Source organism: Prionailurus bengalensis, chromosome D4, assembly GCF_016509475.1.
Source record: "Prionailurus bengalensis isolate Pbe53 chromosome D4, Fcat_Pben_1.1_paternal_pri, whole genome shotgun sequence".
NCBI lineage: Eukaryota > Metazoa > Chordata > Mammalia > Carnivora > Felidae > Prionailurus > Prionailurus bengalensis.
This window is the reverse complement of record NC_057359.1, coordinates 59,918,668-59,933,129: the sequence shown is the minus strand read 5'-3', so window position 1 is coordinate 59,933,129 and position 14,462 is coordinate 59,918,668. Positions and strand designations below refer to the sequence as shown.

The 14,462-nt window shown below is 47.7% G+C and overlaps 1 protein-coding gene across 2 annotated transcripts in view; it reads right to left on the bottom strand.

Moving 5' to 3' along the window:
* Positions 1–11,894, bottom strand: part of LOC122474504 (stimulated by retinoic acid gene 6 protein-like) — a 56,448-nt gene extending 44,554 nt beyond the window's left edge. Inside the window, exon 1 of one of the 2 annotated variants that reach the window (XM_043565398.1) lies at positions 11,739–11,894. In XM_043565398.1, the coding sequence (XP_043421333.1) occupies positions 11,739–11,758 (20 nt within the window). In that variant the 5' untranslated portion in view covers positions 11,759–11,894. Of the gene's footprint in view, positions 1–6,020; positions 6,158–11,738 lie in introns of those variants that run through there. The other variant, XM_043565399.1, reaches the window with a different exon arrangement.
* Positions 11,895–14,462: the final 2,568 nt, after the last annotated feature.

Sequence of the window (14,462 nt, the reverse complement as noted above, 5' to 3'; positions counted from 1 at the left end):
AGCCTGGAGCCTGTTTCAGATTCTGTGTCTCCCTCTCTCTCTGCCCCTCCCCCGTTCATGCTCTGTCTCTCTCTGTCTCAAAAATAAATAAAACGTTAAAAAAATTAAAAAAAAAAGAACAAATGCGTGGTAAGTTCTTAAAATTGCAACTAGTAATAACAGTAGAAATTAAGATAAAGTGTTGTCTTATCTATTAAATTGAGAATTATTGAAAATACTACCTAGCATTACTGAAGATTAAAACAAGTTAGTATCCATTTCCTGGTAGTAAGAGTATAAACTGGTATAAACATTCTGAGGATTAATTTTGCAACATATACATGAAGAACTTTTCAAAATATGGCAATTCCACATTAAGGAATCCTACTTCTGAAAAATATAAGCTAGGGAAATACTCAGAGAGGTGCCTAAAGATATGTACTAGAATGCCCAGATTCTTGCTCTCTTTCTCTCTCTCTATCCCTCACTCTGTCAATCTCTCTCTTGTGTGTGTATAATGTTTGAAATGTAATATACGCTCATTGTAAAACACTCAAAATGTCTACCAATGTATAAAGTAGTAAATAAAAGTCCCTTCTCCTTCCATAACTATGCGTGTTTATAACCTCTATAATTTTAAGCAAAAATGGGATCTGACTAAACTTGATTTCTTCATTCAATCAAGGAAAGAAAATGCGTTTACTAAAGAAAGGAAATCTCTGTGTGGGTATAACAGGTCCGTCAGACTCCTCTGGATGGGTGACTGCCTGTGCAGAGTCACCGCCTGGTCTGCGTCCTGCTGGCAGGGGTAGAGAGTGGGCAGCAGCTGGGAACAGGTGAGCTCCAGGAGGGTGGACAGTGCTGCCCTCTAAGGGGCCCCAGCTGCATAGTCTGAAACCCCTGGGCTGCACTTCCTCTCCAGCAGCCACTGCAGTGAGCATATGAAACATACTGCAATCAACCCAAGTTCAAAAGCCACTGAGGCCCCTTCCCTAGTCTTTACTACTCATGCTGCTTCCTGGTGGGTCCAGGGCTGGTGGGGCAGGAATGCTGAAGGGTGGACAACACCTACAGGGCAGCCCTGAGACAAAACCCCCAAACGCAGAAGATCTGCTTTCCACGGATGATGCCTTGGAAATGTGTTTATGATATACCATAAAGTGAAAGAAAATTCTTTCTTGATCCCAAGTTGTGAAGAGTGGTCATCTCTGGGTAGTGGCATTTGAGGTCATTCGACTGACTTTTTATGATTTTTTCTGAATTGCAGTACACAGAGATATGCGGCTTGACAGCTGTGTCCGTCTATTGGGAGAGCTTAGAATAGTGCCTGGCACAAAGTAGAGGCAATAAACACGTGCTGAATGAATGAACAGGTCGCTCTGTAATCAGGGAAAGACTAAAGGTAGTTCCTAAGCCATAAAACACCATTCTGAGGTAAAGAAGGGTGTGAAACCAGCATAAAGTGAAAACATGTATGGTTTGGGGTGGTACAAATTATAAATCTTTCATTAGTTAAAACATTCCTTTTTTTTTTTAATTTTTTTTTCAACGTTTATTTATTTTTGGGACAGAGAGAGACAGAGCATGAATGGGGGAGGGGCAGAGAGAGAGGGAGACACAGAATCGGAAACAGGCTCCAGGCTCTGAGCCATCTGCCCAGAGCCTGACGCGGGGCTCGAACTCACGAACCGCGAGATCGTGACCTGGCTGAAGTCGGACGCTTAACCGACTGCGCCACCCAGGCGCCCCAAAACATTCCTTTTTGAAAAATGTGTATTTTTGAGAGAGAGAGAGAGGGCACACAAGCTAGTGGGGGAGGGGCAGAGAGAGAAGAAGACAGAGAATCCGAAGCAGGCTCTGTCTGTGCTGATAGCAGAGAGCCTGACATGAGGCTCCAACTCACGAGCTGCGAGATTATGACCTGAGCCAAAGTCAGACGCTTAACCAACTGAGACACCCAGGTGCCCTTCATTAATTAAAATACTACTTAATTAATAAAATGCCATGATGGCCAATCTGAGGTGTGCTATACAGCTGGTGCATCTAGATGACGGGTCGTATGAATTCCCAGCTCCTGTCTCCAACACCCCCCTACTGATCCCCTGCCTGTGGCGGGGGGGTCTCTGCCCCACAATCCTTTTGCTTCCTTTGGCCCCAACATTATCCTTCCATAGTAGTAAGTTAAACATATGATAACAGCTTTCCTTAATGGATGTCACTTTAATATGTGTCACTATGGCCTAGGAATTCTGCCATTTTAGATTATCTAATTCTTGCACGAATCTCGTGAGGCAGGTTGTGTTATCTCCTTTGTAAAACAAGGAACTGAAGCCAGGAGAGGTTTCACACCCCACAGACTCATCTCTGATTCCTAAGGTCAGCCCAGCGCCTGGCACGGAGAGGCTCAGGAATGTCTGCTGAGAGGCAGGCAAACCCTAAGAGACTCTTAAATACAGGGAACAAACTGAGGGTTGATGGAGGGAGGTGGGTGGGGGATGGGCTAACTGGGTGACGGGCATTAAGGAAGACACTTATTGGGATGAGCACTGGGTGTTACATGTAAGTGTTGAATCACTAAATTCTACTTCTGAAGCCAATACTACACTATAAGTTAACTAACTTGAACTTAAATTAAAAAAAAAAAACACACATTCAGGGGCACCTGGGTGGCTCAGTCAGTTGAGTGCCCGACTTCAGCTCAGGTCATGATCTCACTATTCGTGAGTTCGAGCCCCACATTGGGCTCTGTGCTGACAGCTCAGAGCCTGGAGCCTGCTTCAGATTCTGTGTCTCCCTCTCTCTCGGCCCCTCCCCAGCTCATGCTCTATCTCTCTCTGTCTCTCAATAATAAATAAACATTAAAAAAAATTAAAAAAAAAAAACATTCCAAGGGAACTTCCCTGAGGAAACTGAGGCCCAGAGAGGGCCAGTGAGCGGAAAAAGTCAGGACGCCCAGGACTATTTCAGGTGAAACTCAGTGAGTTCAGGCACCTTGTGGGCAGGCAGCTGCAGGACCTTGGTGCTCAGCACAGAGAAGGATTAGGGAAGGAGGAAGAGGTGTGTGTGCATGTATGTTGCATGTGTTTATGTGTGTGTGGGTGCCTGCCTGTCCTTGTGACACCTCCAGCAATGCAGTAGTCTGTGTGTTGGGCTGTCCGCTCCTGGGCCACCCTGACCCACCTCTGGGAATCCCATCAATCCCCTCGTGCATAGCCTCCTTGCCATCCTGCCTGAGAGTTCCAGGCAGATGTAATAGTGTGCTCAGGCTGGCTTGAATCACATTATCAGGAATTTCGCAGGCCCATTGTGAAACACCAGCATTGTTAAAAACTAAATTATATAAACTTATAATTAAATAAGTTATACTAAAAAGAAAGGTAGCAAAGATTCAAAACCCATCACTTTCTTTTTTTTTATTTTTGGTGATGTCTTTATTTTTTTTCAATATATGAAATTTATTGTCAAATTGGTTTCCATACAACACCCAGTGCTCATCCCAAAAGGTGCCCTCCTCAATACCCATCACCCACCCTCCCCTCCCTCCCACCCCCCATCAACCCTCAGTTTGTTCTCAATTTTTAAGAGTCTCTTATGCTTTGGCTCTCTCCCACTCTAACCTCTTTTTTTTTTTTCCTTCCCCTCCCCCATGGGTTTCTGTTAAGTTTCTCAGGATCCACATAAGAGTGAAAACATATGGTATCTGTCTTTCTCTGTATGGCTTATTTCACTTAGCATCACACTCTCCAGTTCCATCCACGTTGCTACAAAGGGCCATATTTCGTTCTTTCTCATTGCCCGGTAGTACTCCATTGTGTATATAAACCACAATTTCTTTATCCATTCATCAGTTGATGGACATTTAGGCTCTTTCCATAATCTGGATATTGTTGAGAGTGCTGCTATAAACATTGGGGTACAAGTGCCCCTAGGCATCAGTACTCCTGTATCCCTTGAAAACCCATCACTTTCTAATCATTATACTATTATCTATGCTCCTGAAGTTATTTACATCTCTTGCATGTGTGTGATGGAAACTATGTTATGGCGTGCTACGGAGTTATCTCTTTCCACACCCATATTCAGCGACTTCATGTATGCACCTTGAAACTGGCCACAGCGGGAATATTTACACCATGCAAATAGGCCAGACACTACAAATCAGGGCTTGCTTTATTGTTTTGTAGACTGTCTATAAAGTGACAGAGAAGGGGCACCTGAGTGGCTCAGTCGGTTAAGCGTCTGACTCTTGGTTTCCACACAGGTCGTGATCTCACAGTTCGTGAATTCGAGCCCCGCATCAGGCTCCACGCTGACAGTGCAGATCTTGCTTGGGATTCTCTCTCTCCCTCTCTGTCTCTGCCCCCCACCCTGCGTGCACTCTCCCTCTCTCTCAAAAATAAATAAACATTTTAAAAAAGTGACAGAGAAAATGTTAATAATGCAGATTACATTTAAACCTATGTTTGTAGCTATTACACTGTGAATAACAGGGAAAAAAAATTGAAGAAGTATTCTCCCAGAATTCAAAAACTCTTATCCTATCTAGGAAATAGTTTCTGTCGATTGATGAATGAGGGAAGTTTTGACCTAACCCTTGCCTTCATTGTTTCACATTTGTCTTACTCATTAGTGTAAATAAAAATATCAAATAACGTTCATGTTGAAACTATGCTCATTCATCAACTACAGGTTGGCTATAGATAAAAGAGTTGAGTAAAAATCGATGAAAGCATTCCGCAAGAATTAATTGATTCTATGGAACCTGTAATAAAGAGCATTGTATATTTCATTACCTGTGAGCTGTGTGATACATCCATTACATCAGTATAATTTATATTAAATATATGTATGTATTTTTCTCAGCCAGTTGTTACATATTCCCTGGCACACCGCTGGGGAGATGTGGCCCTGGCTCTGGGCACAGACAAAAATACGGAGGCTGTTCAAGTTTGTAAACTGGTCTGAATATAAACTAAGCTTTGGGAGAAAGGTAAGTTTAGAGGAAAAAACACAGGACAGAGCCAGTGCTCCAACCAACCCTCTTCTCCCATGCTCTGCAAAATGAGGAGTTTGGCCCCGTTCAGTGTTTTTAAGTTTTCTGACTACAAGTCATAGCTGTGGTCAAGTACACACTATAGCCATGACCCAGTTCATGTGTGTGCATGTACACACAACCGTGCACAAACATGCAGAACAAATTTTCGTAACACAATACCCTTCATATCCTCTACTATTTTTAATCTGATTCAATTCTATTCATGTTGTTCTGGTCCATTCCATTTTGTAAAGTGCTGGTCATAACCGTTAAATTAATTTTACAGCCCACTAATGGTTGTCCATCAGCCGTTTGAAACCCTGACCATGAGGTGATTGCCGGGCCCGGGGCGCACCATCCCCGAAGGCCTCTGACTAACTGCACCTTCTGCAAGTATTTGTCCTTATACGGAGGGGTTCCCAAACACCAGGCCTTGCTCTGACGTGTAACAGCAGGTGAGGTCATCTGGAAACTCTTTAGCCCTTATCACCTGCCCTTCGGGGTGTTGCACCAGCCTCCTGCCCTGGCTGGTCTCCCTGGTGCCAGAGTTCGTCCCTCCAGCCTCTTTGGGAAGGACCCCCCACCCCCACTCCTTAGCCTCATCGCTCTCTGGCACTCATCACTTCCTGCTGCGGGGGCCTTCTTCAGGCCTCGGCTTTCACTTTTAGCCTGGGCTGTTCCAAAGCAAGGAGCATTTCACTCAGCTTTAAACTCCAACCATCTTCCACTCCAGCCCTACCCCCAGCTTCTGACTTGGGACAGGTACATACATAGCAAATCCAAGTAGGTGCCGAATGAGTGAATGAATGAATGAATGAATGAAAAGAAGGAAAGAAGGAAGGAAGGAAGGAAGGAAGGAAGGAAGGAAGGAAGGAAGGGGGAGGAGGGGAGGGAGACTGAGAAACCAGCAGTGCTGGGTGCGGTGGACATGCGTATGGCACAGCTGCCTCCTGTCCACCCCTGAGATAGAACATTCATCCACTCAGTCAGGATCACAGACACCCACCTGGTCACCTAGAAGCTCTGGAATCCAGCCCCTTCAGATGCTTGAATGCCTTTTAGGACGTTCCCCAGCCCCACACCCACACTCGGCCAGCACTTCCAGGGGTAGGAATCCTCTCCAACCCTTTCATCTCACGGGGCCTAGAGGAAAAGCACAGGGAGCCAGGCAGACCTGAGAGCGAGCCCAGCCCCCTCCCCCCACCCCCCAGCAGCCGTGTGATGGTGGGTGAGCCATGCCTTCTCCGGGCCTTACTCTCCTCCTCCTGAAAGTGGATCTAATGCCTCCTTTCCAGGCTGCCTGATGATCAGACACAGTGAGAGTCAAATGCTCGCCTCATGCTCAATGAGAACTGATCTTCTTTTCCATCCCCTTCCCACTTCTGCACAGCTCTGACCAAAGATAAGGGATTTGCCTTATGTTGGGCTGAAAAGGAACTCTCCCAGGCTCCATTTCTACCTCCTCAGACCCCAGACCCTGTCTGCTCCTCTGTCCCTGGAGAGTCTGCTGCCAGCCCTTCCCAATCCAGTGCATGGCACGGACAGCCAGCCTGGCCCCCCGCGAGTTGGGGACTCTTCTGCCCTTGGCCCCTGACCCTGCAGTCAGCTGAATCAAAGTCCTTCACCTGGTTAACCAGTAGCCATGGCAGCTGCCCACGCCTGACCCCATGACCCGTCTCCCATTTCCATGCTGCTGGCAGGGTGACCCAAAGCACAGCACCTTTGCCCAGAATAGCCCCGCCGCCCTCTAGACCCACCCGCTTCTGAGACCCTCATGTAAGAGGGCTGGCCGCGAACAACTGCCTCCAGGCCACCTGGCTCTGCTGCTGAGCGCCTTGGCTCCTTAGGCTCAGAGGGTCTGTGGGTCTCAGTCTGGCCACTTGTGAATGGAGAAGGCTGAACTGCTTGGGACACAGCCCACTGTCATAGCAGCCAGGCCACTGCTTAGAAGTGTCTTTTCCTGGGTCTGTGTCCCCACTGGATGGGGGGCTCCCTGGGGACAGACACCCTTCTCATGCATCTCCGCATGCCCAGCTCCTGGCCCAGCATGTGGCACCAGTAGGTGCTCACTAACGTTCCCTAAGTGGGTAGAGGGACAGATAACGTTTCTCAAGGGCCCACTGTGCCCCAAGCTATGCTTTAGGGGCTACACATTTATTAACTAACTTCATCCTCCTGACAGTCCTGTGACAGAGGTACTATTATCAGCCCATTTCACAGATAAGAAAAATGAGGCACTGAATGATCAGGAAGCTCATCCAAGCCTACTCAGCTAATAAGTGGAGGAGCCAGCAGGACTTGAACCCTAGCAATGTGGACCCTCACATAGGTACTTTCTGACTCACATTCTAGGACCTTTCAATGTAATTTTCCACTCCTGTGGCCAGGGTAATGTGGATTCTGTCAGATGAAGACAAGAGGCTCATGGGGGCTTGTGAAGAGTTGACTTTGTGTGCGGGTCATTTGTGCACAGCTTCTAGAATTCCATGGGGGAAAGCAAACTTCCTTTCAAAACTGAAATCCATGATGAGATGCTGGGTTGCCTGGAAGAGGGGGTGCCCCTGAAACAAGACTGGCCATGGAATTTGGCAATGGGAATATGTACATGGGTTTAATATACTAGTCCCTCTTCTTTTGTATAAATATACATACTTCCAATTTTAAAACTTTAAATTGTTTAAATAAGATAAAATTAAGCCCAGGACTATCATAAAACCCACACAGGCAGCCACCTTGCCGACAGATCTCTTGTTTTCTTCCCAGCCCCACAACCCCACTTCAGGCCTGCCTCTGACAGCCTTTCCAGAAAGTTCTATGTGTCTTCTCTGTGATTCCCTCTTACTCCTCAATGCTTTGTCTCTGTTACTTTCTGTGACTCTCTGGGAATCAGGAGAAATACATACACATCCTGTTTTTATTCCATTTTTTTTCCCCCAGGGCTATCTCCTCTGTGTGTCCAAATCCATTTCCTTCTCTTTGGCCTTGACTGTGCCCGTTCATTTTGACCTTGTTGTACCACCAGAAATGGTCAGCCTTAGGTCAGAAACCTCCTTTTGAGGGCATGTATGGGGTGTTTTCATGCTCAAGTGAGACCTCAGATCTGTCTAGAGGGAAGAGCCTGGGATTTGGAATCAAAGAACTTGCAACCTGGGGTGAATCATTTGTCCTTCTGAAGCTTCAGTTGCTTGTCTGTGGAATGGGTGGAATTCCATCACTTCCCTGTATTATTTAAAGAATGGGTATGGGGGTGCCTGGGTGGCTCAGTCAGTTAAGCGTCCGACTCTTGATTTCGGCTCAGGTCATGATTTCATGGTTCATGGGATCGAGCCCTGCCATAGGGCTCTCACTGACAGTGCAGAGCCTGCTTGGGATTTTCTCTCCTTCTATCTCTCTCTGCCCCTCTCCCACTCATGTGCACACACAAGCACTCCCTCTCTCTCTCTCAAGATAAATAAACTTTAAAGAAAAATTTTTTAAAAGAATGGGTATGAAAGGTGCCTTGTTAACTGAGGCCTGCATTCCCCTTCCCTGCAGCTGCTTCTCCCAGATGCTGTTCCACAAGCTAGAGGTAGATTTCAAGCAGCAGCCTGGCCCCCAGGGGAGCCCGGGGGCACTCTCCTAGGGTAGCACCAGCATTATTGAGAGACACAGAAGCCATTGTACAAAAAAGCTGGACACCCTGGCTGGGTGCCCCGGGTCCACCAGTGTCTCAGAGAGACAGAATCAGCCTGGCCAGGTTGGGAACAGAGCTCTCTACTGGGGCATGAGCCATGGGATGGTCCCCTGTGCCAAGCTACGGGCACCATGGGGAAGATTGGGGCTTTACGGTCCACACAGCGTTCTCATCCCCGAGGTCTTGCTGGATCCTTAGAGAGTGAGGTTCAGAAACAGGCTGTCACTTGTCCATAGGGGGACTCAAACACAGATACTAACGTGAAGCTGTGAGGATCAGAGATGAGGTATTAATTGGCCTTTTGGGTCTTTATTCCACTTTCTCCCATGACCCCCCTGTTTGTTCCTCTGTGTCCAGGTCTCTGCTTCCTCTCCTCTGCTTTCACCTCGCCCGTTCATTTTGAGCTTACTGCAAAGCTAGGAATGGTCAGCCTGGCTGGGCACCCTGCTTCAGACGGTGAGTATGGGGGGGGTGTTGCACCCATGTCTGAGAAGTTCAGAGAGAGTTGCCACAAAAAAATGTATGACTGAGGAAGATAAAAGCCCCTTTTTGTACTCCCTACTCTATTAAACGTCCAATAAAGCAACGTTCATTTTCATTTCTTCTCCCTTAATAAAATAACAGTAACATTAGGTACCGTTTATTGAAGGTTCATCCCATGCTAGGCATGGGGCTATGGTTTTATAGTTATTATCTCACTTAATCCTTTCACAGCCTGTGCAGCAAGGACTATTATTCCCACTTCATGGATGGGAAAACTGAGGCTTTGGAGAGGTGAAGTAAATACCCATAGTCACTCAGCCTGCAAGTGGCAGAGCTGGAATTTGAAACCTTCGTATATTTTCTAAACAGGAAACAGACTCACACATTAAAATTACATGAAGACATTGATAAAGGTTCTGTGTCTGGGGTCCTCAGAGAAGACAGTGACCCCCTACTCTTTACTGGGCAGACAAATCTGGACGATGTGCTCAGGCCTGAGCCCTGCCCTATAAGAAGAGCCGGACAAGCCAGCCTGGGATCCGGGGAGATGACCATGATAAAGAGGCGGTCCTGGGAGGAGTGCATGGAGGCTGTGGAGGGCATGGGGCTGATTTTGAAAGAATGTCCGGGGCCCAGAGGGTACCAGGCCCATGGGGTGGGCCACATTCTCGGGGTCCAGCTCAGACTTTTATTCTGAGTCCAGACCATATAGCCAATTGCCTGCCTCCTGGTCATCTTGTTTGGGATGTCCCGTGGCACTCCAGTCTAACATGTCCCAACTGAACAGTCCTGCCAATCTGTTCCTCCTTGGGGAACCTCACGTCAGGAATGGCACCACTGTCCATCCATTAGGCCAAGCCAGAGATGCAGAGGCACGCTCTCCAACACGCCCCCAGATCAAGCCATGTCAGGTAGACCCTCCAGTCCCTGCTGAATCCAGACATGTCTCCGTCCCCAAAGCCACCACCACAGTCTAGGCTCCCCTCACCCTCACCTGGACTTCAGGGTCAAATCCCTGCCACGTCCCATACCTCCCGCACTGCCCCCTCATCCCTCCTCCACCCCGTGACCAGAGGGACCTTCCTGAAGTCCACATCCAGCCACACACCCCTGCTCCCTCTTAGCCCTTCCCTCCCAGCCCAAGGAGCCCAGCTGGAATGAGGGGAGAAAAAGACCAGTGCCCTCAGGCTTCCTAATTCGTGTCCCCCAGCACCTAGCTGACTCTCCTTTCCGTCCACCTGTCCTTCAGGCCACCCTCTGGTCTATTTCCTGTCCCATGTCCTTCTCCACCCACTGCCCTCACACTTCGTCCCTCCTTCCCTGTGCCCAGGACTCCAGGTACAGGTATGCCCCACTTTTCAAAAGTTTACATTATGCCACTTTGCTTTTATAAATGACCTACACTACTACTTGTTTTCACTAACCGAAAGAAATCCAAAGAGGATTTTCCCCTTTATGAGAAAAGGCCAAAAGCAAAAATAGTGTTCGGTGTTTGTTTTACAACGAGCCATTATAGAAGCAGCAGGCACCCCAGTAGGGAGATGGGTCCCACCAAGCTCCTTCCCCAGGGAGCACACTCAGCATCTCCATCAAGCCGCCAGAGCTTTGAACTGTCTGTGAGCATTGGTACTTCATCTCCATCTATTTTTGTGCACCTGTTGGCAAGATGTGTCCGAAGGCAACAGAAAAGCCTAAGAGAGGTTATTTTGGGGGTCTGGGAATGCTCAAAAATGTTTCCACATAATGGCTTGATAGCATTCTGGCTCATGAAAGGTTTCATAGGAAGGAAGCTCTACCCGCAGACAGTGGGGAAACCCTCATCTGCTTTCCCAAGGGACTCCCATTAGACAGTCTAGACTCCGTCTGTCTTTCCACGATGCCTCTTCTGTCTCTCACCCTCCATGGCATCCCTAGACGATCTAACCAGACACACGACGACACCAGAAAGTGACAGTTCTACTTTCTGTCATATTTTGGGCTAGTCTTTTCAGGTCTTTTAAGACTTAAGTAAGATTAAAAAAATTTTTTTTAATTACATATTTAAGTTTCAATGTTTGGCTGAAGACAAGTTTCAATGTGAGAATTCTTAATTCCTGGCATTTGTACAGGACTTCACAGACCTCAAATCCTTTCACATTCTTTTTTCACATAATCTTCACAAAGCTGGGGATATTACACTTGACTTATAGGTGAGGAAACTGAGGTTTTCAGATTTCCCAGAAACTACAGAGCCAGGATTCCAACTCAGGTCTTTCAACACCATATCTGGGCTCTTCCCATTCTACTCTGGCTCCAAACTGAAGATAAACAGAAACCTGTTCATTGACCCAGGAACCCATCCATGGTTTCTTCCCACATATATAAACCTAACTAAACCTATAAACCAACAATAACCACATATATATAACCCACATATATAAACCTAACTAAACTTATAAACCAACTAAACCTATGCCTTTCTCCCAGCTTCCATGAATCACCGACATCAAAGAAGACAGTTGCCATGAACATGTGGTTGTCCTGTGTGACTTGTGTGTCCTGTGTGTCCCGTGTGACCTGATAACTCACCTGGAGTTTGCAGAAATCATCTTGGTGGGAAAGCACTGCCTGTGGTCCCAGTGAGCGATCTCCTTCTCTGGATTGTTCTTTGAGCTTCTCTGGCCTCTGGGTTATTGACTGCTTCTGATATTCTGGTGTTCTGCCCAGTTCTCTTCACAGCACCCAAAAACCTCAGAGAAAAGGCAAACATCCAGTCAAATATTTACCAGAGAAATGGAAGCAGGCAGGCAGCCTTCTTCCTTGTTTCAGAACATAACTGGTTATTTTTCTGCCCTTCCTCCTCTTCTCCTGCAAAGCAGGAACATCCCTCCTATTTCCTCTCTCCTGCACACTTGCTATCTCTTTTAGCCCCCTCGTGTGGGCAGTGGGCCCCCTGAGCTATCAGAACTTTGCCCAGCAGCAAAGGCCTCTTTGGCTAGCTATAAAAATTATGACAGGTAATAAAGTAGGACTCTGCCTCAAGGCAATAAAGTGGGAAACTAGGACCACGGGCTTCAAGATTCTCCTTGGAAACAAGGTCACCCATTGCTGGGAGAAGAGGCTGGAGACAAGTTCAAAACTGAACCCCACCCATGCAACAGAACCAGCTAGCTGTCCACCAGGATTCCTGTTCCCTTTTCATAAAGTGAGGCTGCTGCTTGGAAGCATCTGTCCAGCCAGGGCCACACTCCCCAGGCCCCGACATCTAGGAACAGACATGGGACTAAGGCTCACCAATGGAATGTGAGCAGAGATGACAGGAGTTACTTCTGGGCCAAAGCAAGTGTGTCTTTACTACCTTCTTCTCCATCTGCTGGTTTTGGACTCAAACACCCTAAAGCAATGGGATGGAAGGAGCCTGGGTTCCTGAGTCACTATGTAGAGGAATCTGTCCTCTGCACCAACTGTCCTCTCACACACTGGTCCGTGAGCAAGAAATGAAGTTCTACTGCAATAAGCCAGCAAGCGTGGGCTTATTCATTATAGCAAATGTTGCCCTAGCTGATGCGGCACAGAATATGGAAGGCTTGTAAGCATCATGGGGTCCAAGTCCTTTATTTGAAGGGCAAGCAAACTAAGGCTTAGGAGGGGAAGTGTACTCACGGGATTGGCCAAGCCTTGGAAAGCCTGCCATGCCCGCAGAGCTGTGCCAAGGGCATGAGCAGACGCCCTGGTGTCACAGGACTCTGCCCCAGGGCAATGCCCACCGGACCAGGTGCCGGGCCCAAGACCAGCCTGTCATAAACTATGTCAACCTATTATCTGTGATGGACACTCTGCCCAGCAGACCATCTGTCTTGGGAGGCTGACCTTGAGACACAGAGCAAGAGTTAAGCACTTGTCAGCGGGACCAAGAACCAAATAACACACACAGAGATGCAGGAATATAAGGCGTGGCTGCATCCTGATCGGGGCACAGCATGCCTCTTGCTGCTGAGGATGAATTAAGATTTCCCAGTTACCACAATGGCCATGGATTCTCAATGGCCACACTGTTCCCAAATGGTCTTCCAGGCCAAACGGGAACTAGACCCCAGATGTCCCCGTCTGTCAGTTCACCACATCCATCAGCTCCTAGGCCAGGTAATGGCCCCACCACGCTCTCATCCCCCATAAGTTTTCTGTGGCTCCTCCCCTGGTCTTGCTCCATTCATTCTGCCTCCCAGTGGTTCTCACCCATCCCTTCACCTCTGTGTGGGAGGGCTGGCTTCCTCCTTTCCCTTCCGCCTGCTCGGAGGAGGTGGTGTTCGGAATGGTGCAGCCACAATGCAGAAGGAGCCTGGGGCCCTGCATCAACACTAGGAGACAAGGACCTTCCTCACCCTTGCCAAGCGCCCTCCCATGGCCTGCACTCCTGCCCCTGGCATTCCAAACCTTCCAAGGAGTTGCTTCAACCTGCTTTTCCAGCCTGATCTCCACTAGTTTCCTGCACACATTACACTTTTTGTGAGTTGCCAATCTGTCACTAAACACAGCCTTTCACACTTCTCTGGATCTTTCAGAAGGAACAGAGTCCACTCAAGTTGCTTTAAGCCAGCTGGGTTTCCTAATACTCCCCCACAGGAGTTTGGGACCCAACCTGGGAATGAGCTAGAAACTGAAGCCACTCTTGGGAACGGTCCCTCCACGCCCGTGGCTGAGGGGTCTTTCTCGTCTCTCTCTCTCTCTTCCTTTTGGCATTTTTGCTTCAATCTCTTTTATGGTTCAGCACATTTGCTTTTTTATGGTTTCTGCTCTCTTGTGGCTTCAACTCACCACTGCTGACTACCCCCTCCTTTGCAGGGTACCCCAGATCTAACCAATAACAGAAAAGCTCTGCCCCAGTTTCTCTTTATCCCCAAGTAGGTCACAGGCCAGTCTATGTTCTTCTGTCTTTGGTTCAGTCTTACAGCCCTTTCTTACTTTGCTAAGGGCTGCCATAAAAAATACCACCACACAGTGGGGCTTACCCAATAGAAATTTATTCTTTCACAATTCTGGAAGCTAGGTGTCCAAGATCAAGGTATCAGCAAATTTGGTTTCTGTTGAGGCCTCTCAGTTTGGCTTGCAGAGTGCTGCCTTCTCACTGTCCTCACGTGGCCTCTCCCCTGTACCTGTGTGTCCCTGGTGTCTTAATTTCCTCTTCTTAGGAGGACACAAATCATATTGGATTTGGCCCATCCTAATGGCCTCATTTTAATTTTAACTACTTCTTTAGAAGTTCCAATCTTCAAACACACCCTAAAATACTGGGGTTAGGGCTTCAACATGTGA